Raw genomic sequence first — 27,838 nt, 5'->3', positions numbered from 1 at the left:
AAGGCTGTAATGAGATTATCCTTGTACAGTTAGAGCGTTGTTTATTTAAAACTGCAGGAGTAAAGTGTGTTGCAACTATGAAATGTTCCCCATGTAGTCTTTTTTTTTTAAATGTCTTAGTGAGCGCTGAATTTGGATTGATTTTATTTTCTAATCGTTTGCCCTCTTTACCATTTGCACATGCAGAAAGTCGGCGTGACGGGACCACCAGACCCCCAGATGCGCTGCCCCTCGGTCATAGAGTTTGGGAAGTTTGAGATCCAGACGTGGTATTCGTCTCCGTATCCGCAGGAATACAGCAGGTAATGAGATGAAACGCCGCTATTATCTGAAACAATCTGCTTATTGAACTTTCAGATGGTTGTTGGCGTCTGGAGCTACGTTTCAGAGTTACTTTTCATCAACAAATTGTGCAGTCGTGTTGACAAATTCCACTTTGCTTTTAATATTTGGAGTAGGGATGTCAAGATTATTTAAAAGATAATAATCATGACTCTTTTAGAATCAAAATTAAGCATTTTTAGTTCAATCTATACTTATACGTCTAATACATCCAACTATAATGATGTATAATGAGTAGCTCTTTTTGGCATTTTTGTTCTTGTAAAAGTAGCTCTCGGGGGGAGAAATGGTTGGAGATCTAGAGCCTTAAATTATATGCTAATAGTCCTGCTAAGACGAAACAATATTACAGCTTAATGATGCATTTACAGGAATTATAAAGATGCTAAGTAGACGTCTCTTCCTGTGTTCAGACTTCCCAAGCTGTACCTGTGCGAGTTTTGCCTCCGCTACATGAAAAGCCGCAGCATCCTTTACCAGCACATGAAGAAGTGCCAGTGGTTTCACCCTCCGGCCAACGAGATCTACAGGAAGGACGATGTCTCTGTATTCGAGGTAAGATCTGCGTTGCGATGGCACAGTCGTAGCGTGGCCAGCCCCTCTCCTGTTGGGGGTTTGATTGGGGCTTAGCTTTTGAATGTGGGGCAGCTTTGTCTGTGATAATTTAGTGTCTTGTTTGCATGGTCGCTGCAGCTCTTGTTGCTTGGCTCTGAGTCCGTCCTCGGCTCGTAGAGGTTTTCGTTTTGTCCCTCTCTCTCCTTCACCTCTTTCCAACAGGTCCCACTCTCGAGACGCAGCATGGCAGTCGGGATCTTTGCCCAACACTTACTTTTAACACTGGTCTGCTGTTCTCTTCTACTCGCTACAGGTTGATGGAAACGTGAGCACAATCTACTGTCAGAACTTGTGTCTGCTGGCCAAGCTGTTCCTGGACCATAAGACCTTGTACTACGACGTGGAGCCTTTCCTTTTCTACGTCCTCACACAAAACGACAGCAAGGGTTGTCACCTCGTTGGATACTTTTCTAAGGTAATAAGGGCTTGATTTCAGCAGCGTTTCCAAAGTTCTGATGTTTAGTTGATTCAAAGCATCACCAAAATATTTGCACTGCTCATCACATCTAAATAATTCTATTGTTTTTAATGTTTTTAATTTATATAGCAGAAACTTGACCCACCTTTCAGTACTTTATCAGATGACAGTTGTGTAAAATATATAAAATGTAGTTCTTGAAAGCCACTGCATGTTTTGTATCCGTTGAGAGTGAATAGATACACTCACTTCCACCACTAAGGTCTGCCAGACATCTAACTGTGATCATTTGTAACACTTTGCTTTCTTCTTCTCTCTAGGAAAAGCACTGTCAACAAAAATACAATGTATCATGCATCATGATTCTTCCACAATACCAGCGCCAGGGCTACGGACGATTTCTCATTGACTTCAGTAAGTTTATTTGTGGATTTTGTGTGCTTGCATGTTCCCTGTGCAGCTGCATTAATCGTCATGTCTTGTTTCAGGCTATCTGTTGTCAAAGTGTGAAGGCCAGCCAGGATCACCCGAGAAGCCTCTGTCTGACCTGGGTCGGTTGTCTTACATGGCGTATTGGAAGAGCGTTGTGCTGGAGTGTCTACATGAGCTGCGCGATCGACAAATCACCATACGCCATCTAAGCAAACTAACTGGCATCTGCCCACAAGACATCACCACCACCCTGCACAGCCTCTGCATGCTGGAGCAGAGGGGAGACGGGTAAGAGTCACTCGTTAAGGTTAATCTAAGTGTATAATTAAGTGCAGATGGCACAGAAATAAAGTTGGGATGTATTCAGATGTGCAAGATTTTTTTTAGGAAGAAATAAAAATGGAAACTTTTCTGGTATATTTGTAAAAATAAACATAAAATCTGAGTAGAAAATGGAACAGACTTGATATTTCTATCATAATAATGTAATGTGCTCATAATGAGATTTAGAGATGAAGCTCTTTTTTCAGAATGGTGCTGGTACGACGTGAGAAGCTGGTTTCAGACCACATGGCTCGTCTCAAAGCGCGACCGCGGCAGCTGGAGGTGGATCCTGAGTGTCTTCGTTGGACTCCAGTGATTGTGACCAACACCGTTGTTTCTGATGCAGAGGCAGATGATGACGATGACAATGATGACGCTGACAAAAATAAACGCAAAGAGGTAAAGTTACAGTTGGATATACATGGTAATAAATTGGGTTTTGTTGTTAATAAACAATTGTTATTTACTTTAACAGATCAAGCCAAATCCTAAAGCCCCATCAATGTCTTGGCACATGCGTCAGGCCAAGAAAAGGGAGGATGAGGAAGAAGAGGAGGATGAGGAGGAAGATGAGGAAGAAGAGAGAAAGGGATTTCTGGGTTTTCCTATTGGCCAAAGTTCCCCAAACTCTGCACCGATCCGCAGCGCACCAATCTCTGAACCGCAGCGTCTTGTTCCTCCCTCCAATGGAGAGCGACGACCCCGCGGGCGGCCCCCCAAAAACTGGCCCTGGGGCAAAGCAAGAGATGCACATCCGGGACGCCCCCCTAAGATCCGGCCTGTAGATGATGATGAGGATGAAGATGACGACACTGAGCAGGACAAGACCCTGGGCTCTTCAAGCTGCCCCCCATCACTCTTCTCTTTGGACAGACAAACGGACACTGTACCTTTTCACAAACTGGGAATGAGCAGTCACTCCATAACCCCCTCCCGGAGAGGCCGGCCCCCCAGAAAAAAGAGAGGTCCCAAACCCAGACTGAGTGAGGGGCCTGGGGACGGTCTGGGCCAGCTGTCTGGAGTCCCCAGGCTGAGCGACACCTCTCCTGTGAGGAAGAGCTGCTTTAGTGAGAGCAGTGATGAAGAGGATGACGACGACGACGATGACGAAGATGATGATGAAGACACGAGGGCATGCTCCCCTCCGATGCTGACCAAACCAGCCATGGGGCTCAAGTGCAAGGTTAGTGAGGAAATAAACAATTTGAGTAAAACACTTGAATATTTGACATTTGATCTGTATCTCTATTTTCCCAGAAGCCTCTAAGAAAGCGGCGCTTTCGCCAGCGCAGCCACCCCCACAGCAGCGTGGTGACGGAGACCATCTCTGAGACCACAGAGGTCCTGGAAGAGCCCTTTGTGGATTCAGATTCTGAGAGGCCTATGCCCAGGCTGGAGGAGGAAACGCCATTTGGACATCCACTGAGGCGGTACCCTCCGGCCCGCTCTGCGCTGCGCCTGTCTGACCCAGGACCCAAACGCCCCCGCCTCTCCCACTTCACAGACTCTGAAGATGATGGTACGCATCTCCCAGTTATAAGATTTTTTTTTTTTTAGATCAACAGTCTTAATCTAATGGCACTTTCTTGTTTCCCCCTTTTTTAGAACTTACCCCAGTCCTGAAGCCTGTGTCCGTCCTCTCTGCGTCCCCCACAGATCCTGCGAACCCTGACGCACCAGTCAAAAAGAAGAAAGGCTGGCCCAAAGGAAAGAGCCGCAAACCTCTGCACTGGAAGAAAAGAGGGCCGGGGAGACCTCCAGGCAGCGGGGCCAACCAGCGAGCAGCTACTGAAAACCAGAGCGAGGATCCTCCACCCCCCAAAATTAAGATGAAGCCAGGCCGCAAACCCAGAGGCTGGTACCTGCAGAGGGCCCAGGAGGAGCAGGACAGGCAGAATCAGGAGAGACGGGGGCCCATGGACCAAATAGACAAGGACTCCTCTGTGGACGAGCACAGCAGCAAACGACTGTGTCGGGACGACAAACAGAGATACTCTGATGAAGAGGACGATTATCTCCCTAAACCGGTTGAACAGAAGATCCCCAGGAGGAGAGGCAGACCACCCAAAAACCCAGTCCTCCGACAGCCTCCCCAACCAGCCCCAAAACCAACCCCCGCCTCTGACCCAGAGGAGGACGATGACGAGGAAGAGGACGATGAACCGGAAGAGGACAAACCAAGCCGTCCCCCGTCTCGCCCTCTTCTGTCTCCGTCCTCATCCACGCCGGGACCCAGAGCCCCTGCTTCTAGACCTCAAGACACTGAGGGGGACCGCGAGGAAGATGAGTATGATGAAGAGCGGGAGGAGGAGGAAGAGTGTAGCAGCATGAGCCGAAGAGCAACAGTCACACCGGGGTCAGGCTGCAGGCGCAGTGAGGACCACGACGCCGATGATGAAGGAGATGGGCACGTTGACGACAAGAGCAACAACAAGAAACGCAAAGGGCCCGAATCTGACGAAGAGGAGGAGGAAGAGGAGGAGGAGGAGGGAGAGGAGCCAGCCTCTCACGCCAGCTCTCCTCCCGTTAAAGAAGAACCACAAGGAGAAGCTTTTTTAGACATAGAGAACAGCGTGGCCAGAGAATACGTCAGCAAACAGGAGGAGGAAGAGGAGGAGGAGGCTGAGGAGGAGCAGGCTCCAAAGAGCGGCCCGTCCTTGGTCGACCCGCAACAAGACGAGAGGAGACGCAGAGAGCAGGAGGAGTCTGCCGCAGCTGCTGCAGCTGTGGAGACTGTTACGGCCATGTCTGTTCCATCTGAGCCTATGGACCTCCCGCCTCTGCACGAAGACAAGAGTGTCACGCTGTTGATGGAGCCTCAGCACCCCCACCCAAACCCACCAGACCACCACCCCCACCACCACTCCAATGAGCTAGACCTGGAGACCGTTCAGGCGGTCCAATCCCTGACGCAGGGGGAAGCCCAGGAGGAAGAGGCTGAACCCCACCCACACCACGGGGCGTACCAGGACTGCGAGGAGACCTTAGCCGCCTGCCGGACACTGCAGAGTTACAGCCACACGGGGGAGGGAGAGGAAGAGGCGCTGGCTTTGGTGGAGGAATGTGGGGCATCGCAACACAGCAGCCCTATGCCCAATCCCCCCATGCCCCCTCTGCCCAATCAGTCAGTCCGCTCGGTCAATAGTCCTGGGCTGCCCTCTGGCATGATGGACACCACGCCTACCGGGCAGAGGGGAGGCACGCCTGGACCAAATGGAGCAGGGGGCAATAACGGCAGCACTGGTGGAGGGTACACTCAAATCACACCAGAACACCCCAGCTCTCTCTCTGCACCATCCCAGCAGAATATGGAGACATCGCCCATGATGGATGTCCCGTCGGTGTCGGACCACTCGCAGCAGGTGGTGGACAGTGGCTTCAGTGATTTGGGCAGCATCGAGAGCACCACAGAGAACTATGATAACCCCAGCAGTTATGACTCCACTATGGGTGGAGGGGGCAACGGGACGGGGACTGGGGGGAATGGAGGTGGTATTTCGGCCGCTGTGGCAGGAGCCCCCTCTGCCTCCTCATCCTCTGCTCCGTCTTCTTCCAGCTCCGCACCGCCCTCATCGTCCCAGTCCAACAGCTGCTCCTTTCCTCCAGCCCCCACTCTAAACTCCTCCTCCAGCACAGGGGGGCAGCTCACCATGGGCAGCTGTAGCCACATCCAGCAAGGACCGAACAGTGGTCCCAGTGCCAATAATGTTGCAGTACCACAGCCTCCTCCACCCCCACCTCCGTCCAACACTCCTGGCTGTGGCATCAAGTCTCCTCAAAGCTGTGGTGTCATAGAGAGACCTCCCAGCACCAACCAGCAGCAGCCACAGCCCCAAAAGAAGGTCTCACAGCAGCCTCCTCAGCAGGCCCCCAACTCCCAACCTGCTCCCTCAGCCCCCCCACCCCCTCCACAGCAACAGCAGCCCCTTTCCCAGTGCAGTATGGGTAATGGCTTTTCCTCTACACCAATGATCATGGAGATCCCTGAGAGTGGTGGAGGAGGAGGTAGAACACTCTATGAGCGCATGGGCCAGGACTTTGGCACAGGGGGCTACCCCCAGCCCTCTGCTACTTTCAGCCTGGCCAAACTTCAGCAGCTCACAAACACCATCATGGACCCTCATGGCATGCCCTACTCCCACTCTGCATCAGTCACTTCTTATGCCACCAGTGTGTCGCTGTCCAACCCCGGGCTGGCTCCTTCGCCACACACTCCTCTCTCCCAGGGCCAGCCCACCATGACCCCACCTCCAAACCTGAGCTCTGGCTCCATGAACCTGGGCTCCCTTCAGCTGCAGTGCAACATGCCCACCACGAACATTGGCCTCGGACCCCCTCCGCACACGCAGCGGCTACAGGGACAAATGGCGACTGTCAAAGGCCACATTTCTATCCGCTCCAAAGCCACTCAGCAGCTGGCCCCGCACCAGCAGCAGCTCTACGGGCGCAGCTCGGGGGCCGTGGCCATGCAGGGGACACCACGCACTTTGGCCGTGCAGAGAGGCATGATGCCGAACCTCATGCCCACACCGGCCCCTTACAACTCTATGAACATGGCCCCTCTTAATGCGATGTCTGCGGCCGGGTACAGAATGCCTCAGCCCATGATGAACAGCAGCTATCACGGGAACCCCCCTTACATGAACCAGCCCGCTCAATACCCCATGCAGATGCAGATGGGGATGATGGGAGGACAGGGTTACCCACAGCAGCCTATGCAGCCCAATCACCATAGCAACATGATGTACACTGCTCCTTCACATCACAGTTACGCTGGTGTCCCAAAGCAGCCGCCGTACATGAGCAGATGAGCACTCGGGGTGGAATCTGAGTCAGAGCGGGTTACTTGGTTCCTACTGTCATTACTCCTGATCCCTCTGCACTGCCACTGCAGGCACCATAAAGAGGAGAGGAAAGGAGATTAAGATGGTCCTAAGGGTTTCCTGGTTTTCGATGTTGTCATTAATGTCCTTTTTATTTTGGGAAGATCGTCCCTCTGCCTCCGGCGGTCTGTGGGCGCGGTCAGCAGGTTAGGGGCCGGCGTGTGAACATGGACCTCATTGGGGCGCTGTCGCATCAGGCCAAACCTAAAGCTGACCGTAAGAGGGTTTCACATGTGCTTCCCTTATCCAGCACTGGAGGAGCGAGGCTGGACAGACAAAGGAGAAACTAGGAAAGACGATACAGGAATACCTTACTTTGTCAGACTCCTTCTGAAAGGGTTAAATGACTATATCCAACCATGCACACAATCTTTTAACTGATATAGGAAGCCTTATCTTAAAAAAGACAATGAAACATGTTTTGTTCAATTTACTGTTGACTTTTTATTTTTGTTGTTTTTGTTAATCTTAAATATTAGTGTGCAGTCCAGCCTCTTAAATGCTTTGGTCTTTATATATGTTGCATTCTGAAATGGCGTCTTCCGGGATGGACAGTGTTCTACCAAAACACACCGACACGGAGGAGTTACTTTATTATATGTCCATGAGTAAAACAAGTAGCATTATTTTACAGTTTGTCAACACAGCATTTAGATGTAAATATTCTGGTACTTCCCAATATAATATCCAGCTCCACGCACTCTGTCTGGCCTGAACTGATGGTGAGCGCGTTCAGAATCACACTTCACTGACAGTGTACAATGTCCACATTTATAAGTTATGAGGATGCAGATCAAACTTTCATGTGACTGCTTTTAGCCGACCACCATTCTACAGTATACATTCAAGTGTTACTGGCCCAAAGAGGTTGAGGACTCTGCTTTTTGAAAGCTATTTGTTTTATGTAAAAACATTTTTTTTATATATATATATGGCAAATTCTGCACTCCTATTGACTAGAGAAACGGCGATGGCAGATGTCCTTTCATTGGCGTCTAAATGCCTGATCTAGTGCATGGACCGGCCCTTAAAGGCACTGGTCAGAAGCAGGGTCAGGGGCAGGTTTGGAGGATATCCAGTTGTGGGGCGTGGTCAGCCTTGACCAGTATTCAAAGTCGAGAGGAGATTTCATTTTCTGACCCACCAGACTTTGGGTGTAGAGTTCTGTTATTTTTGTTTTGTTTCTTTCTGAATTTTATCAGACGGGGCAGCTTTCTTTTATGACACAAGCTGACTCTTTTTGACTTTAGAAACCAATTGTAGAGAAAATGTTTTTCTATAATATAAAAGGAAATTCTGACATGATATTGGTACTGTCTTTTTTTTTTCAATTCTGTTTCAAGAAAAAAATTACATTTTTTAGCTTGACTCTTGGGTAATAATTACTAAGAAATTTAAAATAAATGAAAAAAAAATACCACTCACTATTAGTGACTTTCAGATGCCTTTAACCTCTCCATTCCATCTCATCTCTAGAGTTTTTCTATCTTTGTGTAGTATATTGATGCTATTTTAAACAAAAGGACTACAAATATCTAAAGGTCACTTGGCATTTTTTTTTACTTGTGTGTGTATAGGCTGACTTCCTTACAATTACGAGGCATGTAAAAATGAGCTCAGTATATTTCTGTCTGTTTATATCGCTTCCCTTTTTGTATCCTTTGTAATTGTACATGTTGCGTTGTATGCTAAGAGAGGGCGCAAAATATGGAGGAGGTAAAAGCCGGGCGCACAGTGAATGTGGATCTGTGCTGGGCAGCCTCAACTCTACTCTGTCCATGTATGTATTCCATCTGTTTTTCTTTCTTAGCAAGTACTTTCAAAGAACTCTGTACATTTTAACATAAAATGAAAATAAATTATGTTGAGCAATTTATGTTTCAATACAGCTTCTTTTTGTAGATTTCTCTTCACAAATTAGGGCCAAAAGTGTAACCAACCCATAAAGATTATAAACGTCTTCAGAAGGAGTGTTGACTTGCGTCAGTTAAAAGAATAACTACTCGCAGTGCCTTTTGTCCATTTTAAATTTAAATTTTGAACATATCCACTCCATCAAACATTCTTTAACCTTCTACAAAACAAATATTGCCGCCATACAAATATTTTTTATTGTTTTTTAATATTGGCCCCGAGAATCCTTATCCTGGGGTGGTAAGCCCCATCAAGAATAAAACAAATGCATTATTATTTATAATAATATTGCTAAGCAATATTATACTGTTATGAGAAGAAGACGAAAAAAACCTAAATAATACACAGGTGTATGGGATTGAATGAAGTGATATATAAGTCTGTTGTATCTGTTAGTGGGTCTTTCAGGAGCGAGTGTGCAGGTCCAAGTAAATATAGAGTAAGATAGTTTGAGGTACGAGTTAAGAAGAGTTTTGAGAGTTTAGGTTGAAAAGAAGACAGTGAATTTAAGTTTGGTATAGAATAGTATATAGTTTAGGTTTAACAACAGTGAATTTAAGTTTGATACATCAGTTTAGTGTGAGCACAAGTGTAGTTAGGTAAGTACGTTTTGAGGATCAGCGTCAGAGGCGTAAGAAAGGGAAAGGAAACGGAGCCAAGAATCGTCCAGGAGTTGCTGGACTTCTTCATGGACGATTCCCACCTGAAGCTGATTGGGCGGCAAGGGGCGTGATAAAGACACGTGCTGACTCCTACATGGTGAGGGGTGAGCATATACTGTATACAAAGTACTATGAGTGTGGAGATTTATCACAATAATCCTCTGAAAAATGTCAGATAGGCAATTGTACAACAAGGGCCAGAGGCTGAAGGATCCCACCCATGTTCCACTGGGCAAAGGAGGCGAGCAATATATTTGAGGAGTTCCATAGTAGCACAATTGGAGGGCACTGTGGGCGAGAAAAGACCCACTGGCCTGAGATGCAGCAGGACATCCAAAGATGGGTAAGGGACCTTCATTGTATGCATGAAATGGCAAAAAATAGCAATTTTAAAAAGTATGTTTTAGTTTTTAAGAATTACAAATATGTTATCTCATTTCATTTGGAAACCAACAAATTACAAACACAAACTTTAAAACACATTTTGACTAGATATTATTAGTTCCAAATCTGACAGCTCAAAGGCACCGGTTTCCTCGAATGACTCGTTTAGGCTTCCTTACTTATTATTATTGTTTTCTTATTGTATTGTTGGGCTAAACCCGTATTCAAGCGACGGATCGAATACGATTTAAGGACAAATTAAACCACAGACAATTAAAATCTGGCATTGCAACAAAATGTCAGACGATCTACATTTCTCAGCCAATCATCGATGGTGTTTACTGTAGCTATCAAGTTCCTACCCAATCAGAATAGACCAAATTACACCAGCTTCCTGGATACAGACCAATCGTTAAGCGCGTTGGGCGGGCGCGTGTGGGAATTGCGGCTTCTGATTGGCGGAGCCTCAGACCGTTCCAGCCTCACGGGTCCGATCCTTTGCGCCTAACGGGAAGCGACGACGGCGGCTTAATCTTTCACTGGAAAAAGACTGAGAGGCGAGACAAAACCGTGAGAACTGCCCTCGGTAAGTGTGCGGCACCCGGAGGATACGTGTAGCAACGAGTAACGCGTGCTTATCTTACGTAGTGATGTTGATTTGTGACATTTTCATCCACGCGCGGTGGAGAGTGGGCTGCTCCTCTTGTCATGGGACCAAAGGAGGTGGAGGCAATGATGGAGCATCTTTCTCCATTTGTCCAGAGAAAGGCCTTTAGCTGCTCTCAGGGTTCAGTTTTGTTCGTGTTTTACCTGCGTTTCCTCACCGGTGACAGTAACCCGAGAGCACGCATGTTTAATGACTGTTCCGGTGTCGTCTGTCACGCAGTATTGTGGACGAACTGAAGTATCTGATCGTGGTGACAGACTAGACTCGTGAAAATGCACATTTCGTGTTGTTGAAGCAGTTTAAAATGACATGGTATTCAGAACGTTACAACCTACGTTTTGCTCTATCACAACTATACGAGGAAGAGCATTTTTACTAAAGAAACATTGTGCAAGAAGTTAAATATTGGTTGTATTTATCTAGTGTTGGGAGTGACATTTCAATAAGATATACACACATATTTGAAATGGTTTTGGCATACAATTAATTCATTCTGTTTTCTGTTCTTATTCAACACATTGACTATAAATGCGAAGACAATTTAAATGGACAAATTATTTCATATATCCTGCTAAGATGGAGAGGGTGGAATCTGTCATTTATTTTTGTCAACCATTTGATAAAATAAAACAGTCTTGCTCCTCAAATTAACCATTAACAAATAAGAAAATAAAGCCCAAAATTAATAAATTCAGCTTGGACTTTATTAGTGACTTATTACAAGTCCGTACATCTTTTTTTTATGATCTTGGACTTGGATTCAGCTTTGAAGAGTTAATTATAACGCTCAGTCTACTGTATGTCAGTCCAAACCTCCAACAGCAGCTTTACTGTCTTTATAATTACCCAACAAAATTTTGGCGCACTGTGTAATTTTGATTTTCCTTTTGTGGAGTAATCGTTATGACAAGACTCACAAAGAGCCCAGCCTTTAGTTTAAACTCAAAGGGTTCAGAAAAAATGTTAAAAACGGGCACATTCTAGTCATGTGTTTTAGGACAGCTCTGCCCTGTAGCAGTTTAAAGGGGATATATCAGTCTGATCCACTGAACCGACTCTTGTTTTTGCTAATCGCCCCCTGCAGCCGTCCGCCAGCAGCCGCGATGATTCACAGCCTGTTCCTCATCAACGCCTCGGGGGACATTTTCCTGGAGAAGCACTGGAAGAGCGTGGTCAGCCGCTCCGTGTGCGACTACTTCTTCGAGGCGCAGGAGCGGGCCTCGGAGCCGGAGAACGTGCCCCCCGTGATCCCCACGCCGCACCACTACCTCATCTCCGTGCTCCGCCATCGCATTTACTTCGTCGCCGTCATACAGAGCGAGGTGCCGCCACTGTTCGTCATCGAGTTTCTGCACAGGGTCGTCGACACGTTCCAGGTATTTCACGCGACATCGACACATTCTGCAGAGCTCCGGGGTTGACTTGAGGTCGGGGCGGTCGTCTGTACCCGCAAAAACAGTTGGAAGTACGAATTATTGCAGCATAAAATATCATGATTAACGATAATATTGAAACTATGCAACTGAGACCATGACTTTAAAGCTGGATATTTCTTCTAAACCCTTTTCTAAAGATGCAATATCTTAAAAACCATGAGCCGCAATGAATACATAGCAGAATTAAACACTAAAGTAGTTAGTTTTAAGCTATAAGTCATATACGTTACCATAGGTCAATTAAGAAGCCAAAAATGTTTTTCGCCTGTAGTCAATTAAGAGTAAAGTTACTTCAAAATAATATTACTCTAAGAAATGACTCAAGTAAGAGTAAAAAAGTACTTGGGGAAAGTATTGCATAAGTAAGAGTAACTTTCTGATTCATAAGTTTTAAGTTTTGATGTCATTTGAAGGACAAAACAATAAATAATGTGAAAAGAATAGACTGAAAATGAACTGATAAACAAAATCATATCTGATCGAGCGGCAGAAGAAACACAAATGTTCAAATCATTACTGAAAACATAAAGCTTGTGTCACTTGTAGATTTACTCAGAGGAAAGCGGAATCAAACGCAATATTTTATTTATGGAGCACATTTTATAAACAAGACTTTGTTCCCAAAGTGCTGCACATATTTGAACTAAGAAAACAAAAGATATTGGTCGGTTTAGCAGAGATACTAAAAATAATGACACTATCTAAAAACACAAATAATATTATACAATCCTATTAAAAATATTAAAGACATTAAAAACAATCAATAAAAGACACAGCGGACAAGGGACATTACTCAAGTAGGAGTACAATCACAACGTCAACAGCTTCTCATTGTCCATAGAATCCTACTCTACTGTTCAAATATTATAATTTTACAAACCATAATGTTTCCGAACAAATGCACACACATAAATATGAACCCATGTGTCGTTTATTGAAGTTTATATAGTAATTATCGTGACAAGTGGATGGGTACCGTATTTTCCGGACTAAGTTGCACCAGCCAAAAAATGTATAATAGAGAAGAAAAAAACAGTTCCACTGGAGTATGAAAATGCGGTTGCAAGTGTGAAAATAACAAATAATATCACATATAAGTCGCTCCGGAGTATAAGAATGTAAGTATAAATATAAGTATAAGTCGCACCCCGGCCAAAACTATGAAAAAAGGTGCCACTTACAGTCTGGAAAATACGATAAATTGTGTATGTGTGGTTGGTTGGATAGATGAACAAACGGCGACAGTGGAAAAGGCTTTGCACTGTAATGACTTGTAAGGATCTGGTCTCACGTTTGTTTTGGTCAGGACTATTTCGGCGTCTGCACTGAAGCCGCCATCAAGGACAACGTGGTCGTAGTCTATGAACTTCTCGAGGAAATGTTGGACAACGGCTTCCCATTGGCCACAGAATCCAACATCCTCAAAGAACTCATAAAACCCCCCACCATCCTCCGGACCATGGTCAACACCATCACAGGTGCGCCCACAAACGTTTAGATATGTTGACGGGGTGTTCGATGCTAATGCTAGCGACCACTTATTTACTCTGCTAGTCTGGTAAGCTACTCCAAAGTCAGTTCCATGTATATTTCCCTTTTGCCATTAGTATTATCCATTAGCATTGGCCGTTAGCATTAGCCCGCAAAAAACCCAAATTATGAATAATCAGGAAAGTGTGGACAGGGACTAACCCATCGAGCACATTTACAAGAAGGTCACTGTAAACCTTTTTGTTTTATTTTAGATGATTATTAGTGTGTAATACTAGCATCTGGTAAGAATCTAGAAGCCACTAAATCCTCTTTTACACGTCATTAGTGAAGAGATAAATTATATATGGGCACTTTGAGAAATATTGGACCAATAGGCCGATATTCCACCCATTTATTTTGGATTACTAAATATAATGTCAGTTATATCGGCCCCACAAACTCCATTTCAGTCGGGCCCTAATAAACCGTTTATATACTTTAACAAGCGATTGGCTTAAGCAGTAATTTGAGTCTGAGCTAATGTTTTATTTGAGGTAACTCTGAGTGATCAAGTTTGTTTACATAGCATACACTACTCAGTTTGTCTAATGCTAATCTATAAGCTAAGGAAATGTAATGGTTAAACAAACTCGTCAACATTTCAGCAATGTTTATTTTGTGGTTGTAAGATACATCCACAGACGGATCTTCAGAACAGTTCTGAAGAAGCAGCCCAAAAATGTCAACAAATTATTAGCCTAAACTAAATCAATTGTCTTAAAAATAAGCCTGAGCTTGAACTACACCTCTGGTTCCTCCAGGATTATTAATGTAATTCTGTTTTCGTCAAATGTCCAGGCAGCACAAACGTGGGCGAGCAGCTCCCCACCGGTCAGCTGTCAGTGGTGCCATGGCGACGCACCGGGGTCAAATACACCAACAACGAGGCCTATTTTGACGTGGTCGAGGAGATTGACGCCATCATTGACAAATCGGGTAACGCATAACAATGAGTTTGAACTAAGTGACTCCCTCTTCTGTTTCTTGTAGATCTGTGTAATTCTGACCGTCCGTTTGTCTCGCAGGGTCGACCATTACGGCTGAAATTCAGGGAGTGATTGATGCGTGTGTGAAGCTGACCGGCATGCCTGACCTCACACTCTCATTTATGGTCTGTGCTCAAATCTCTGCTGTTTCCTGCTCTGTAAAACTGTGAAACCTGTGGACCATTTCAGAAACGGTCTGATCCGGCCCGGGACGCACCCTCTACTGTTTACTAGTTTAATACTGTGTTAGTAATGCTTTAGACCTGGTTTAGTTCTGCTCTAGACCTGGTTAAGGACCTGGTTTAGTTCTGCTCTAGTTCTGCTTTAGACCTGGTTTAGTTCTGCTTTAGACCTGGATTAGTCCTTGTTTGATTCTGCTTTAGACCTGGTTTAGTTCTGCTTTAGACCTGGATTAGTCCTTGTTTAGTTCTGCTTTAGACCTGGATTAGTCCTTGTTTGATTCTGCTTTAGACCTGGTTTAGTTCTGCTTTAGACCTGGATTAGTCCTTGTTTAGTTCTGCTTTAGACCTGGTTTAGTTCTGCTTTAGACCTGGATTAGTCCTTGTTTGATTCTGTTTTAGACCTGGTTTAGTTCTGCTTTAGACCTGGATTAGTCCTTGTTTGATTCTGCTTTAGACCTGGTTTAGTTCTGCTTTAGACCTGGATTAGTCCTTGTTTAGTTCTGCTTTAGACCTGGATTAGTCCTTGTTTGATTCTGCTTTAGACCTGGTTTAGTTCTGCTTTAGACCTGGATTAGTCCTTGTTTAGTTCTGCTTTAGACCTGGTTTAGTTCTGCTTTAGACCTGGATTAGTCCTTGTTTGATTCTGTTTTAGACCTGGTTTAGTTCTGCATTAGATCTGGTTTAGTCCTCGTTTAGTTCTGCTCTAGACCTGGTTTAGACCTGGTTTAGACCTGGTTTAGTTCTGCTCTAGACCTGGTTTAGTTCTACTCTAGACCTGGTTTGGACCTGGTTTAGTCCTTGTTTAATTCTGGTTTAGAGCTAAATTGCTTCTGGTTTAGTCCTGGTTTAGAGCCAAGTCTCCTGTAGCAGTATTTCTCTCATCATTGGGCTGAAGTGTTCTGGATGAAGCGTTTTTACGTTGGTCCTGTCGGTGTTTTGTGCAGAATCCTCGGCTGCTCGATGACGTGAGCTTTCATCCTTGTGTGCGGTTCAAGCGCTGGGAGGCCGAGCGCATCCTCTCCTTTATCCCGCCAGACGGAAACTTCCGGTTGCTCTCATACCACGTCAGCTCTCAGAAGTGAGTGTCCTCAGCCAAAAGTCACTTTTGTTGAATTTTTACACACGTTTTAAGAAGAACTGCGAGTTCTTCTTGCAGCAAAGTTCAAGCGGTTCACTAGAAATGTAAGAATTATCATTGTGAGAAGAAACATCACAATAAAACTATTATTGACACAACAAAACAAAAGCAAAATCTTCTCTCATTCTGATACATTACTATTCCAATAGTATGTGACCAAAACACAAAACATCGAACACGAGCAGAGCGTTTTAGGCAAAATAAAAAGCACAGAACATTAAAAATCGGATAGTTTTCCAAAGTCTGATGTGTCCAGTTCTGAGAAATTGAACTTTCTCAACTTTCTCTAAGTACCGTATTTTCCGGACTAAGTTGCACCAGCCAAAAAATGCATAATAGAGAAGAAAAAAACGTATATAAGTCGCACTGGAGTATGAAATGCGGTTGCAAGTGTGAAAATAACAATATCACATAAGTCGCTCCGGAGAATAAGTATAAATATAAGTTGCACCCAGCCAAAACTATTAAAAAAGGTGCGACTTATAGTCTGGAAAATACGGTATATTTTGCTTCTAAAATAGTCAAGATTGTTAGTTCTTCCGATATTATTGTGACCTGAATAATGGATTTAACAGAATAATAAAACTCATGTAGCCATATCCTATTCTTCACGTTATCTCCTTCATAGTAGAATAATATAGTTTGCATTACTTCCACTAAAGCTTGTCATTACGCTCTAATTGTCATCCACGTGTATTCATCTTCTTCAGCCTGGTGGCCATCCCGGTGTACGTCAAGCACAACATCACATTTCGCGAGGGCAGTTCTCAGGGCCGTTTTGACCTGACCCTGGGCCCCAAGCAGACGATGGGGAAAGCGGTGGAGTCGGTGCTGGTCAGCAGCCAGCTCCCGCGAGGCGTGCTCAACGTCAACCTCAACCCCTCCCAAGGGACGTACACGTTTGATCCTGTCACAAAGGTACGACGGCAGCCGCAGCGTGTTTGTACAAGGAGTGGCAGGATTAAGACTCTCCCGCTTTTCAATTTAGTGCTTTTTGTCCACCAGCTGATAAAATGAAGCTGCTGGACGTGTTAAATATTAAGATAAAGCTGTAACACTTTTGTTTTCAGGCAAATCGAACATTCTCGGGTGAATCAGGATCAGTTTGCTCTCCAAAAAACAAAAAAATACTCTGACCTTTGTTTACCAAAGAAAATCGAGTCAGGATTTGAAATAAATCGGAAGACGACAGAACTGCCAAAACTGCAGCGTCTCAGCGTCACAAAGAGTCCAGCCAAATGTTTTTACTCCAGAGAGTTCAGAAACGGCTTCAGTTTGAGTTTAGGCTCAGGCGTTTGAGGAAAAGTTGTTGAGGAAAAGTCGTCCCTCGTGGTAAATGCTGGACCAATGAGCTGAAGCAAACCTCCTGGTGTTTATGCAGATTATAGAAGACATGCAAGAAGGACTATTTATCTGCTAAATGTACACTTCTGACGAGCACTGTGTTGCGTCTTTGTGCAGCTGCTTTCCTGGGATGTGGGGAAGATCAACCCCCAGAAGCTCCCCAGTCTGAAGGGCAGCATGAGTCTACAGGCCGGAGCCTCCAAACCAGACGAGAACCCCACCTTCAATATCCAGTTTAAGATCCAACAAATGGCCATCTCAGGTACCACTCCTCCTTTTACTAAACTCGTTTGTATTTCACATGTTTATAACATACTTGAATTACTGTAAACAGCTGCAGTACATGAGATCTACTTGTTTTTATATCCACTTTCCTTGAAGAAGAAATGCAATACAATCAGAGTTTTCTGTTAATAATTTATTGCACTATTTTCATTTATCGATTCCACCATCTTTATAATTAAAAGGGTTTTTAAAGTATGTAAAGTCCACACAACAGTTTTTAATTTTGTCTAATCGTTGCAGCCTAAGCTTACATGTTTCAACATTAAAGTTCCATTATCAACTGAATACTTCCTTTAGACTTTGCACATACAGGATATTGAATACATCGTGGTTTTTCCATTTTCCACACAGCTCAGCTGATGATCACATGTCGGTCACAACTTGTGTGTCTTGTTAATTTCTACCACCAGATGGCGCCAAACACAATAGCACCGTATCACGTGACACTATCAGAACCAGAGAAACATTTTACTGTAAATGAACTAAACTCACAAACTAGAAACTTGCTTCAGTGATTTGGTGCAACATAAAACTACGATTTATAATCGTAAACTATAAACAGATAGAATAAGGCATGTATAAAGAGTTACTCAAATAAAATAAAAATAGACTAAATACATGTTTAGAGATCAGATGATTAGTTTGTTGGATCAAATCTATTTCTTTATTGTTTCATATCACACATTTCAATAAAAATATACAAATCTTACAAATATTGCTAATAAGTTTGACATGTACAAGGGCTGCAACGATTTATACAAATTTATACTAATGTAATTGTGACTTGCCAACTATAGAAATAATAATAATTGTATTTGTTTTTTTAATTATTGTAATCTGGACTATACAGACTATAAACACATCAAAAACACTTTATTAATGAAACAGTGGCATTACTAAATCAAAATGTCAAAAAGGAACAAACTATTTCAGATTTTCATCAACTATTCATACTTTATTTGTAAATATTCTCTACATAGAAGCCTTCAGTCACCATATTTGAACCTTTTAGCGGTAAAAATGTATTTAGAAATAGAAAATAACTGACTAATGTTAAAATAACCTTTAGCGACAGCCCTGAATCCGGTGTTATTTTTCTTGCGTTCAACCAGGGCTGAAGGTGAACCGCCTGGATATGTATGGAGAGAAGTACAAACCATTCAAAGGCATCAAGTACATGACAAAGGCGGGCAAGTTCCAGGTCCGGACGTAAACCCTGCCGCCACTGGCCCAAACCAGCCCAGGACAGAGGCTCGAGACCTTCCCGTGGGTCATTTGTCTGTTTACGCTGGAGGCTCCGTGTAGCAGAGGGGACCATTTCACACGGGAGAAAGTAAACACGGCGAGCCCATGTCAATACCGTACTGTCTCTAAGTTGTTTTTGTTTTCTCATTATGTCCATTAAACCAGCTCTTTGCTTTACCAGTGAAAACCAAAACAAAAGCGTCACATTCAAATCTTAAGTATTCCTATTATTTTTATGGTTCATCAGCATTTCTAAGTGTGTGTTTGCCTTCAGTAGATGTGTCCAAGAACTCTGTCAAATCTTCTTGATTCCTGTCGTCGTTGACCAAAACCGCCCTGCCCTTTCTCTTTTATATTTTTAAAAACATCTCAAATGGAGACGCCAAATGTCGACCGCTGCGTTTTAAAGTGGACACATTTTGCAAACTCAACTGGAACTCGAAGTCGTATGTTATGCATGTTTTGAGTGAAATTCCTGTTTTCAACTACTCCCCTGTCCCCGCCCACATCTGTTGCTTAGACCCTTCCAGGAGTGACGCAAAAGCGTAATTCGTAAACAACGCAGACACATACTTGATATTTATAAGTTAATCACATTTGCAAATGAGTGACAACTGTCAATATCTCACTTCAAACTCCAGTGTCTATATTTCACTTATTACTGGAGGATTTGTGGCGCTTTATGAAACGAAACAAACCTTTATATTATTATTAATAATAGTTTGTGATGTTTGGAGGCTAATGCAGCGCGCTAACTCTCCCACTGAAAATGCAGCAGTGCTAACGACGGGTGATTAAAATCTTGTCACTTTTCAAATCTAAAAACGTATAAATGACGTCGCTTCCTCCTGTGTAATGTGACTATGAAGAGGCGGGGCTTATCAGTTCAGCAGTTTTGAACAGGAAGTCAATTAACCTGTTTCTGTTGCGAAGCCGTTTTAGATCAGTATTGATGTTTACAATGAACAAAATGTACAATTATGATCTACTTATATTCTAATTAAATACTAAGTACCTGGAGAAAAGCATTCTACGTCTCCTTTAAGATTGTATTTTGTTTCTGCTTTTTTGTCGTAACAATGGGATAACTGACAGAAGATTGTATCATGGCACCTGTTGAGAGAGAGAAAGAACTTGGGTAAAGCGATGGGTAGACAACTGACTGCAGCTCTTATTTTGTCTTAGTTTTTGCTTTAGTTTTGTTTTTGTTGGTCTGCAGTGATCGTCCTTGTATAGTGAGACCCTGAAGGAAAACATTGCAAATACTTGATTTTTGTTACAACACTGGATATTTGTCACATGCAAGAATGTAACAACAAAGCCGTCCTTTGAACTTTTCCCATGTGCTGTAAATGTAAAATTCCTGCATATATTTATATTTCTTTGTACGAGCAGTTTAATCCAAATGCTGTCGTAACACTTCTTTTAAAATGCAACTTCTAAATAATTATTACTAAGGACTATTTATTTATTCCTTGCTTAATTTTACAAATAAAATGTGCACAATTCTGTACCAATCAAACTTCTTGTATTTGTTATATTTTGCATAATTATTTTTTAGCAGGGGAACTTGTTGTCGAAATGCATTTTTTATATATATATATATATATATATATATATATATATATATATATATATATATATATATATATATATAAGTATGTGTATATGTGTCCCAGATGGGAGCGCTGTTGCATCTATGAATTTATTGAAGATGAATTTAAAGCCCATGGTGCAGATCCACGTGGTTAAAATCCCTTCAGGATCAGAAGTGCCGCGCGTGCGCTCCCTCACAACATCACGCACACTTTCACGCACAGCGCGCGCGGGCCTGGAGCCGCTCTTGGACTGGCCTGGGCCGCTGCAGCGTCACGTCACGTGCTTTTGCGTGGCCGAAGCTGGACGGACTCCAGTCCATAATTTACTGATGACTTTAGACCCCTCCAAAAACATAGTACCTTTCCCTCGGCCCGGGGCCCCTCCCTCTGCTGTGCGGCCCCTCGGCCCGGGACGCACCGCAGCTTCACATCACTCATGAGGACTTGTCCTGCACCTCACCTCCCGGACACTCCCGCCTTTGCGTTTTGTTTTTGCGATCTAAAGAAACCCAAAAGCGCACGTGAAGCCGTGTGGAAGTCAAAGGATTGAAAATAACTCTGTCCAGCGCGTCACCGGTGGTAAGTGGAGCAATGAACAACTTTTATTCAATATTTCTATCTGTTTGCACCGTTTTTCTTTCCTGTGCATGTTCTTTTTGCACGTGAATGCTCTGGTGCAGTGAGCACGCTGCCAATGGGGTCGAATAACTGGCTGCACAGTAAATGCACAAGGCTGTGTTTGTATTTGTCATGTGAGTTTAACGCGTAATAACCGTATTTCAATTACCAAGTGTCTGTCCTCGCGCGCCAAAGTGTCGCTTCTGTCACTGGAAGCGACGATCACGCGCGCGCGCAAGTGTCCTAATGGATGTGATGAAAGATAAGATCTATTATCCTCCTGTAAATCTACTGTCTGTTTGTTTTATCTGATGTAGAACGAAACTAAACTGTGAGGTTTGGGGCTGGCGCACATGGATCTATTATAAAGTACAAAGTGGTGGAGAAACGTGCCTTAATTGGCGCGTGTATTTACTCATTACTCCTGCACCTTTAACGCACGTCACGTGCTTTATGGCTGCTACATATTTGCTCAAGTTTACCGCGTCTTCAAAAGTTTTATTTGGACAAAATGAGTCCAACAGACAAACGTCCCGTGGTTCTCAAGAGCTTATTCTACAGTCAAATTCGTGGCCACTAACTTTAAAACTATGTTTTAAATGCATTTTAGCTTCTTATTTTACTGTTAGATCTTGTTTTTAGTCAGCACAGACTTTGTGGATATTTGACTTGCACATGGCGCTTCTCCTTCAGGTAAGACTGAACACATTTTAGACTGAACACTTTAGTTATAAATGTACACGACACGACAAAATATGAAATTTCCCCATGTGGGACAATAAAGGAATATCTTATCTTAGGAATATCTTATCTTACATTGTATTTATTCATGTTTATGTTGGTATCAACTGGGCAAGATCCTAATCATCCTTATGCAACAAAATTAATTGTAATATTATGATTATTGTGTGACGAAACATCACAATAAAACGATTGTTCACGATTATTGACCAAACAAACGTGAAATCCTTCATTTTCTTTCATTCTAATACTTTACTGTTCCATTAGTATGTGGCCAATCAAACTTTCTGAAAGCAAAAGTAAAGTTATTGTGATATAAACTGTACAATGAGGTCACTTTTAATTCTTACAATTATATTGTGACCTGAATAACAATGATTATTGATTAACCAAATAATCTTGACGTCTCTAATCAAATATGCACCATTTATATTAGTGTCTTTTCTGTAGGTGTTGCATGTATTTAACAAGATGTGATACATTTTTAGTCTCAGATAACAGTGAAATAAGAGCTAGTTTATCTTTCTGTTGTTAAAGCATTATTTATATTTAGTCTGACATTGGATAAACTGTATGTTTCCACATCGAGTTTATTATCCACATAGGACCATGTTATCATGTTTTCTTTACTTGTTGCCTGAAATAGAAGTGGGAAATATGGACAATATCATGAATGTTGTGTGAAGATATGCAAAACATTTAAAATAGGGATTTAAACTTTAAAATAAGAACACAAGGTGATATTTTGGCACTTTTGTGATAAATGTTTTCAGACATTTCACATTTGTCTGACACTGAAACCACAACTAGAACATTTAAAGACACATTTTAGCACATTTCCATTGGATCGATCATCATATCCTCTGAATATCGCGACCGTGAAACTCCCCCAAACACATCGGGACAGTCCTTGTTGTCAGGATGTCCCGCGTCTGTCCTGATGTCCTGAACCCTCTCCAGTCCGTGTGCAGTGACTCCCGGCTGCCGCAGCACAGATCCGGCCAGTTTGCTTTTCTTTGCACAATTCTCCTTATTGACGGTCGACTGGAGCGTGTGACCACAAAACAAAGAGGAGAGAGGAGCTGTCGCCGGCATCAACTTTTCTCCCCCCTTCTCTCTTGTGCCGAGGGAGACCCAGGCCCTCCTCCCGTGTGTGGCCGTGTGGGGTCTGCCATTAAAGGCCACAGTATCCTTTTTTTTTTTCTTTCCTCAAGCGGCTCACGTGAGGCGGCCGGGGCACAGCGCCAGCGGGCCGGTGCGGGCTGACAGCTGTGTTTGAGAACCAGACAGTATCCAGACACACACTGGGGCTGTTTGGGTGGACTAAACCTGAGCACATGACATGAATGTAATTATGGGCATCAGGAGTAAACAAAAGCCTGTGGGAACTTGGTGGGGAAAGTGTGAAAATTAGGGCTGCAGCAGTTGATTTACTAATTGTGACTCGTCGACGATGAAGAAAGAAATAATAGTTGATTTATTTTAACAATATTGATTGTTATAATTGTTATCTGGACTGTACAGACTCTTAAACACATGCGAAAAGACCTTTTATGACAAAGACAAGGGCATTATTTAATTAAAATGTCAATAACAGGAATAACATTTTTAGGATTTTCATGAATAATACACTTTGTTTGTAAATCTTATTCATCTAGAAGCCGTCAGTCACCTTATTTCAACCTTTATTTGGATGATAATGTATTTATAAAGTGTCATTGTACAGTAGAAATATTCGTTTGCCTTGTTGACTAATCTAAAAATATAATCCCTGACTAGTCGACTACTAAGATAATCTTGTTAGTTGCAGCCCAAGATTAAATTATTTTTAAATGAATCCTATTTGAAACCTCTGTTCAGGTTTAGAAAATGATTCTGTATTTATTTGCATCAATAAGTGCTGTAATTTGCATTCAATTAGGCGGCGTTTCCATCTCGGACACGCTTCCTTACACAAAACCCTCCTCCATTAAAGCTTGCAATTTGCACAAAGAGCAGAGTCGCAGGCAATTTTAAACGATTCCTTCAAAAAAATTAGTTATATTCAGAATTTCAAGGACTGAACGACCACTTGCTGCGATCTTTTTTTTATGTGTGCTTGAATAATCATTATTTTTCAACACAACAAAACAAGACCAGGGAGTGAAACGATCAAATCAAAAGGAAAAAGGAAATAAAATGTTAATCAAGCTCTCCACTGTCCCCATGTTTGTTAAATGTGTCCATGTTTAAGTTTTAGAAGTGTCCAACGTTATCTCAGTCCAGTCCTTCATCCATTTCTTTGTTACTGCAGCCAAAAGTACACTTCACAAGTATCCATGAATCATCTCCATCGCAGGAGTCCCACATCCCAGGTTTTTCTAAAGAACGTCTGTGTTGAAGGCCTCATTGATCCCAGTCCAGTGTTTATTCTGTCCCAAACACATGGTAATGATGAGACACTTGACAGCCACAGCTTCTCCAGCACTTATCAGATCCCTGGGAGAAACGTGACACATTTACAAACAGAATTCCCTCCAAATACGTGATTTTGTGTGAGATGTCTGTCAAAATAAAATGGCCTCACTGTCCAATTTATTTAAAAAAATACTTAGTTGAATTTATACCTTGATTTCAGTCAGTGGGTTAAAGCGGCCATTATAGTCCTGTTTCTTCAAGCCAAAGGATTCCCTCAACATATCTAGCTTTTCATTTGATTTTCTTTTACAATCTGGTGAAAAACGTTAATACTTTTTGTTATGCAGACCTTAAAGCTCTGATCTATGCTGTTATTTGAAAACTTTGATCATTAGCCAACCAGTTTAAGATTTTAACATCTTTATTCGGTCCAAACTCCACATGTTCCTTTCCATCTCTCTGTGTGGGATTTGTTAATAAGCTCCATCAATAATTCAGCTTTTTTCCCCCTTAATTTAATATAAGTATGTCGCCAAGACAGCAACACATAACTTAAAATAAGAAACTTGAGTCCTTGAGTGAGGCCAGTGATGCCTGGTAACTCTGAAGTCATTTTGCAGCATTAGCTCCGTGTGCTGTTCACTTTAGCCTCTGTGCTGTTACTTGGATGTATTGGCTGTTTAAAAGCACAACAAAGGAGAGAGCGGTGTATTTTAAACTCAGAGTGTGACTGGGAAGCAGAGTTTGTTGTGTGAAAGAGCACGGAGGACCACGAGTATGAAACAGAAAGTCTGCGATGACGGGGTGAAGACACAGAGGCTAAAGTGAGCGGCACACGGAGATAGTCACAGTAGTAGTAGTACACGCCTCTGTTGTACTTTACTTGCTGCAGTCCACGCGGAACAAGCTCCGTGTGAAACAAAAGCGTTCCGTGTGCTCCGAGCACCACAGATTCACATGTTTTTTAGCAAAAAACGAATCATTGAAGCGATAAAATAATAATCAAAGCTTTTTTGTATCAAATTACTCGAATTACTGGATTAATGGGTGCAGCCATATGTGTGTGCAGTACTTCTTCTGGTCACACGTTACACGAGGTGACAGTTCTTCCTGTGTGGTGGAAAGTGAAGCTGGGTCTGATGGGACTCGTCTGGCCTCTGAGCGTGCTCGCTCTGCGTCTGGTCCCGCTAAACCTTTTCCTCTGGTCCTGGCAGTCTTACATCATGTCATGGTTTGAATAGCCTAATGTTACATCCAAAGTGTTCCACACTTTCATTCACGTGATCGATGAGGTGTTGTTACACTTTAGGTCTGTAGGGGACTATGCTTTGTTCATAATAAAAAATTAAAATAAATCAAAGGCTGAAGTCCTTTTTTGGTCAAGGAGATTGTCCAGATTGTCTATGAATTAACAAGTCATACATGCTATAAATTGTTGCAAGTTTTATTTAGCTTTAATCAAGCCAAAATTATACATTGAAAAGAAAAGAAAAAAAATATATATAATTCTGCAATAAATATTTTTATAATACAAATATTATGGTGTTAATATTAAGGCGGATGCTCCGCCCCTTCCCAAAAAGGATGGGTGTGTTCTTTTCTTGATTGTTGACACTGCCTGTCACCACAGAATAAAAGGGGCACGCACGCTAATATTTGGTAGGACCTCCTTTAGCTTGATTACAACACACTTTCACTGTGCCATAGTTTCAGTAAGTTTCCGCAAAATTGAAAGATGTATTTCCAACCAGTGTTCATCTTCTATTGATGTGAGAGAGTGACCACTGCACAAAGCCTTCTCCAGCTCGTCCCAAACACGCTCACTGGGTTCAGATCTGGAGATAGTCACTCGCTGCATCAGTCGGGTTTAAATACTGTGCAGCAGCTGAAAGATCATCACCTGCAGCAGGAGGAGAGGACCTACTGTTTGCTTTGTTGACTGGCAGTGTATTTAAGATATTTAAATGGCCATCCCATCAATTGTTACACCACTACAACCACAAAAGTGATGTGAAACTGGCAAAACCTTTCAAAACTTCTCAGTATTTCTAAGATCGGATCATGTTTCTGACCCAAACTGCACTCACAAGACTACAACTGCACTGGAGTCAAAAACAACTATTAACTATTAATACAGCTAATATGCAGCTTTGTAAACTTAAACTCACAATTTACGCTCAGTTCCTCAGTGTGCACTCGCCTTGCCTCCTTTCTGCTGTTGTCACATAAAAAAGTAATTCATGAAAAGGATGAATTAACTAAACAACAGCGCTACACTTTAGTTCTTTGGACTGACTCGATGGTAAATGTCATGTTGGAAAACTAACTAAAGCTTCCGTCACCAGATTTTGTCTCTCTTGTTTTCAGATCTCGTTGGCGTTGGCCGCACATTCCCTCTTGTTCCCTGTCGACACTTGGGTGGACCTGCAGCCATCCACCAGAACAGAGGGGAAACATGGACTTTGGGGTGAACATTATATCTTCAGCAGCTCCTCCGGGCCACGATTTGGACCAAGAGCACAACATGAGCTCGTTTACGTTCTAAAAAAACATGGTGATGTGACAGACGTCGTGACAAGACTCTTTGCGAGTTGCATGAGACACAGTTTGTCTCTTTTTGTGCAGATAAATCTTCACGCATAAATGAAAAGCTGGTATTTTTAACCTTTTTATAGACATTTTAAAAGCCGATTGTGCAAAAGCAACAATGCCCAAACCAAGAACTGATCCAGGGCCACCTCAAAACGACATTCATGAATTTTCCCTCGAAGCAGAGGAGATGGAGTCCGTTCACACGCGAGCTCCGTCCGTGGACAAGACCTCTCCTCTCAGCAACTTTATAGAGAGCGAACACCAACAAGCCGGCCTGTACTCTCTGCCCGCGTTGGACTCTTCTCTGGATGCGGCTGACGTCCAAAAGAAAAGGAGGAAGAAGTGTGGCGCTTGTGGCCCGTGTCTGCTCAGAGAGAACTGCGGGACCTGCGCCAACTGCCTCAACAGAAAGACCGGGAAGCAGATCTGCAAACTGCGCAAGTGCGACGAGCTGAAGAGGAGGCGCAGTGACTGGGAGGTGAGTTTGAACTTGCATATTTGAGTCTTTAAAACCGGTGCACATGCATTTTCACACTGCAAAACTGGAAGGAGGTATTCAAAACTGTCTAACTATGTAGTTCTTACCTCGCACGAACCCTTTGGCACAGTGTTACTATTCACAAGCATTCATTTTAAGGCACATGAACAGCTGTAGTCGGCTTTTTTCAGACGGCAAAGTGAAGCTGGGGCGGTCCACCCAAGCACAGCCAATCAGAGTGCTGCTTTCGGCTCTTACTTCCGGTTTCATGAGAAATAAACTACTTGATTATTAGCCGCAAACAACACACAGTGGTCTAATTTTCTCACACCGTGCTGCTTTTACAAGAAACTCTTTGGTAGAAAACACTAATGTACAAACTCACAACAACAAAAGCCTGATACCCCGGCTTTAAGATTTAGAAAAGTGAAGTGACAATACATTTAGAAAGTAGCTTAGTCTGTAAAGTATCGGCAAATAGTAAGTTGGTGCTTTCAGTACTTGCTGAAACAGAGACAATGTAATATATGTATTCATCTCTGTAATTATCACATGGAAAATATGTTTACATGAATTGATACTTAACAACTAGAGTCACAATTCTCAGAAGACGAGACGAGAACG

The 27,838-nt window shown here is 43.0% G+C and overlaps 2 protein-coding genes across 5 annotated transcripts in view; both read left to right on the top strand.

The window, feature by feature from the left end:
* Positions 1-8,886, top strand: part of kat6a (K(lysine) acetyltransferase 6A) — a 30,916-nt gene extending 22,030 nt beyond the window's left edge. For 2 of the 3 annotated variants that reach the window (XM_072432792.1, XM_072432789.1), the window contains exons 9-17: positions 187-302; positions 756-897; positions 1,211-1,372; positions 1,696-1,789; positions 1,864-2,095; positions 2,338-2,530; positions 2,607-3,314; positions 3,389-3,650; positions 3,737-8,886. In XM_072432792.1, coding sequence (XP_072288893.1) covers positions 187-302; positions 756-897; positions 1,211-1,372; positions 1,696-1,789; positions 1,864-2,095; positions 2,338-2,530; positions 2,607-3,314; positions 3,389-3,650; positions 3,737-6,942 — 5,115 coding nt within the window. In that variant the 3' untranslated portion in view covers positions 6,943-8,886. The remainder of the gene's footprint in view (positions 1-186; positions 303-755; positions 898-1,210; positions 1,373-1,695; positions 1,790-1,863; positions 2,096-2,337; positions 2,531-2,606; positions 3,315-3,388; positions 3,651-3,736) is intronic. The other variant, XM_072432790.1, reaches the window with a different exon arrangement.
* ap3m2 (adaptor related protein complex 3 subunit mu 2) overlaps positions 1-20,312 on the top strand; it is a 259,737-nt gene extending 239,425 nt beyond the window's left edge. The window contains exons 1-9 of one of the 2 annotated variants that reach the window (XM_072432797.1): positions 10,413-10,560; positions 11,726-12,017; positions 13,384-13,555; positions 14,409-14,546; positions 14,636-14,721; positions 15,723-15,856; positions 16,627-16,834; positions 17,378-17,522; positions 18,658-20,312. In XM_072432797.1, the coding sequence (XP_072288898.1) occupies positions 11,745-12,017; positions 13,384-13,555; positions 14,409-14,546; positions 14,636-14,721; positions 15,723-15,856; positions 16,627-16,834; positions 17,378-17,522; positions 18,658-18,758 (1,257 nt within the window). In that variant the 5' untranslated portion in view covers positions 10,413-10,560; positions 11,726-11,744 and the 3' untranslated portion in view covers positions 18,759-20,312. Of the gene's footprint in view, positions 1-10,412; positions 10,561-11,725; positions 12,018-13,383; positions 13,556-14,408; positions 14,547-14,635; positions 14,722-15,722; positions 15,857-16,626; positions 16,835-17,377; positions 17,523-18,657 lie in introns of those variants that run through there. The other variant, XM_072432798.1, reaches the window with a different exon arrangement.
* Positions 20,313-27,838: the final 7,526 nt, after the last annotated feature.

The sequence above is a fragment of the Eucyclogobius newberryi genome, unplaced genomic scaffold (genome assembly GCF_026437365.1).
Source record: "Eucyclogobius newberryi isolate DKJ021-1_F unplaced genomic scaffold, fEucNew1.0.hap1 SCAF_6, whole genome shotgun sequence".
Taxonomy (NCBI): Eukaryota; Metazoa; Chordata; class Actinopteri; order Gobiiformes; family Gobiidae; genus Eucyclogobius; species Eucyclogobius newberryi.
This window is presented reverse-complemented; position numbering and strand designations above follow the sequence as displayed.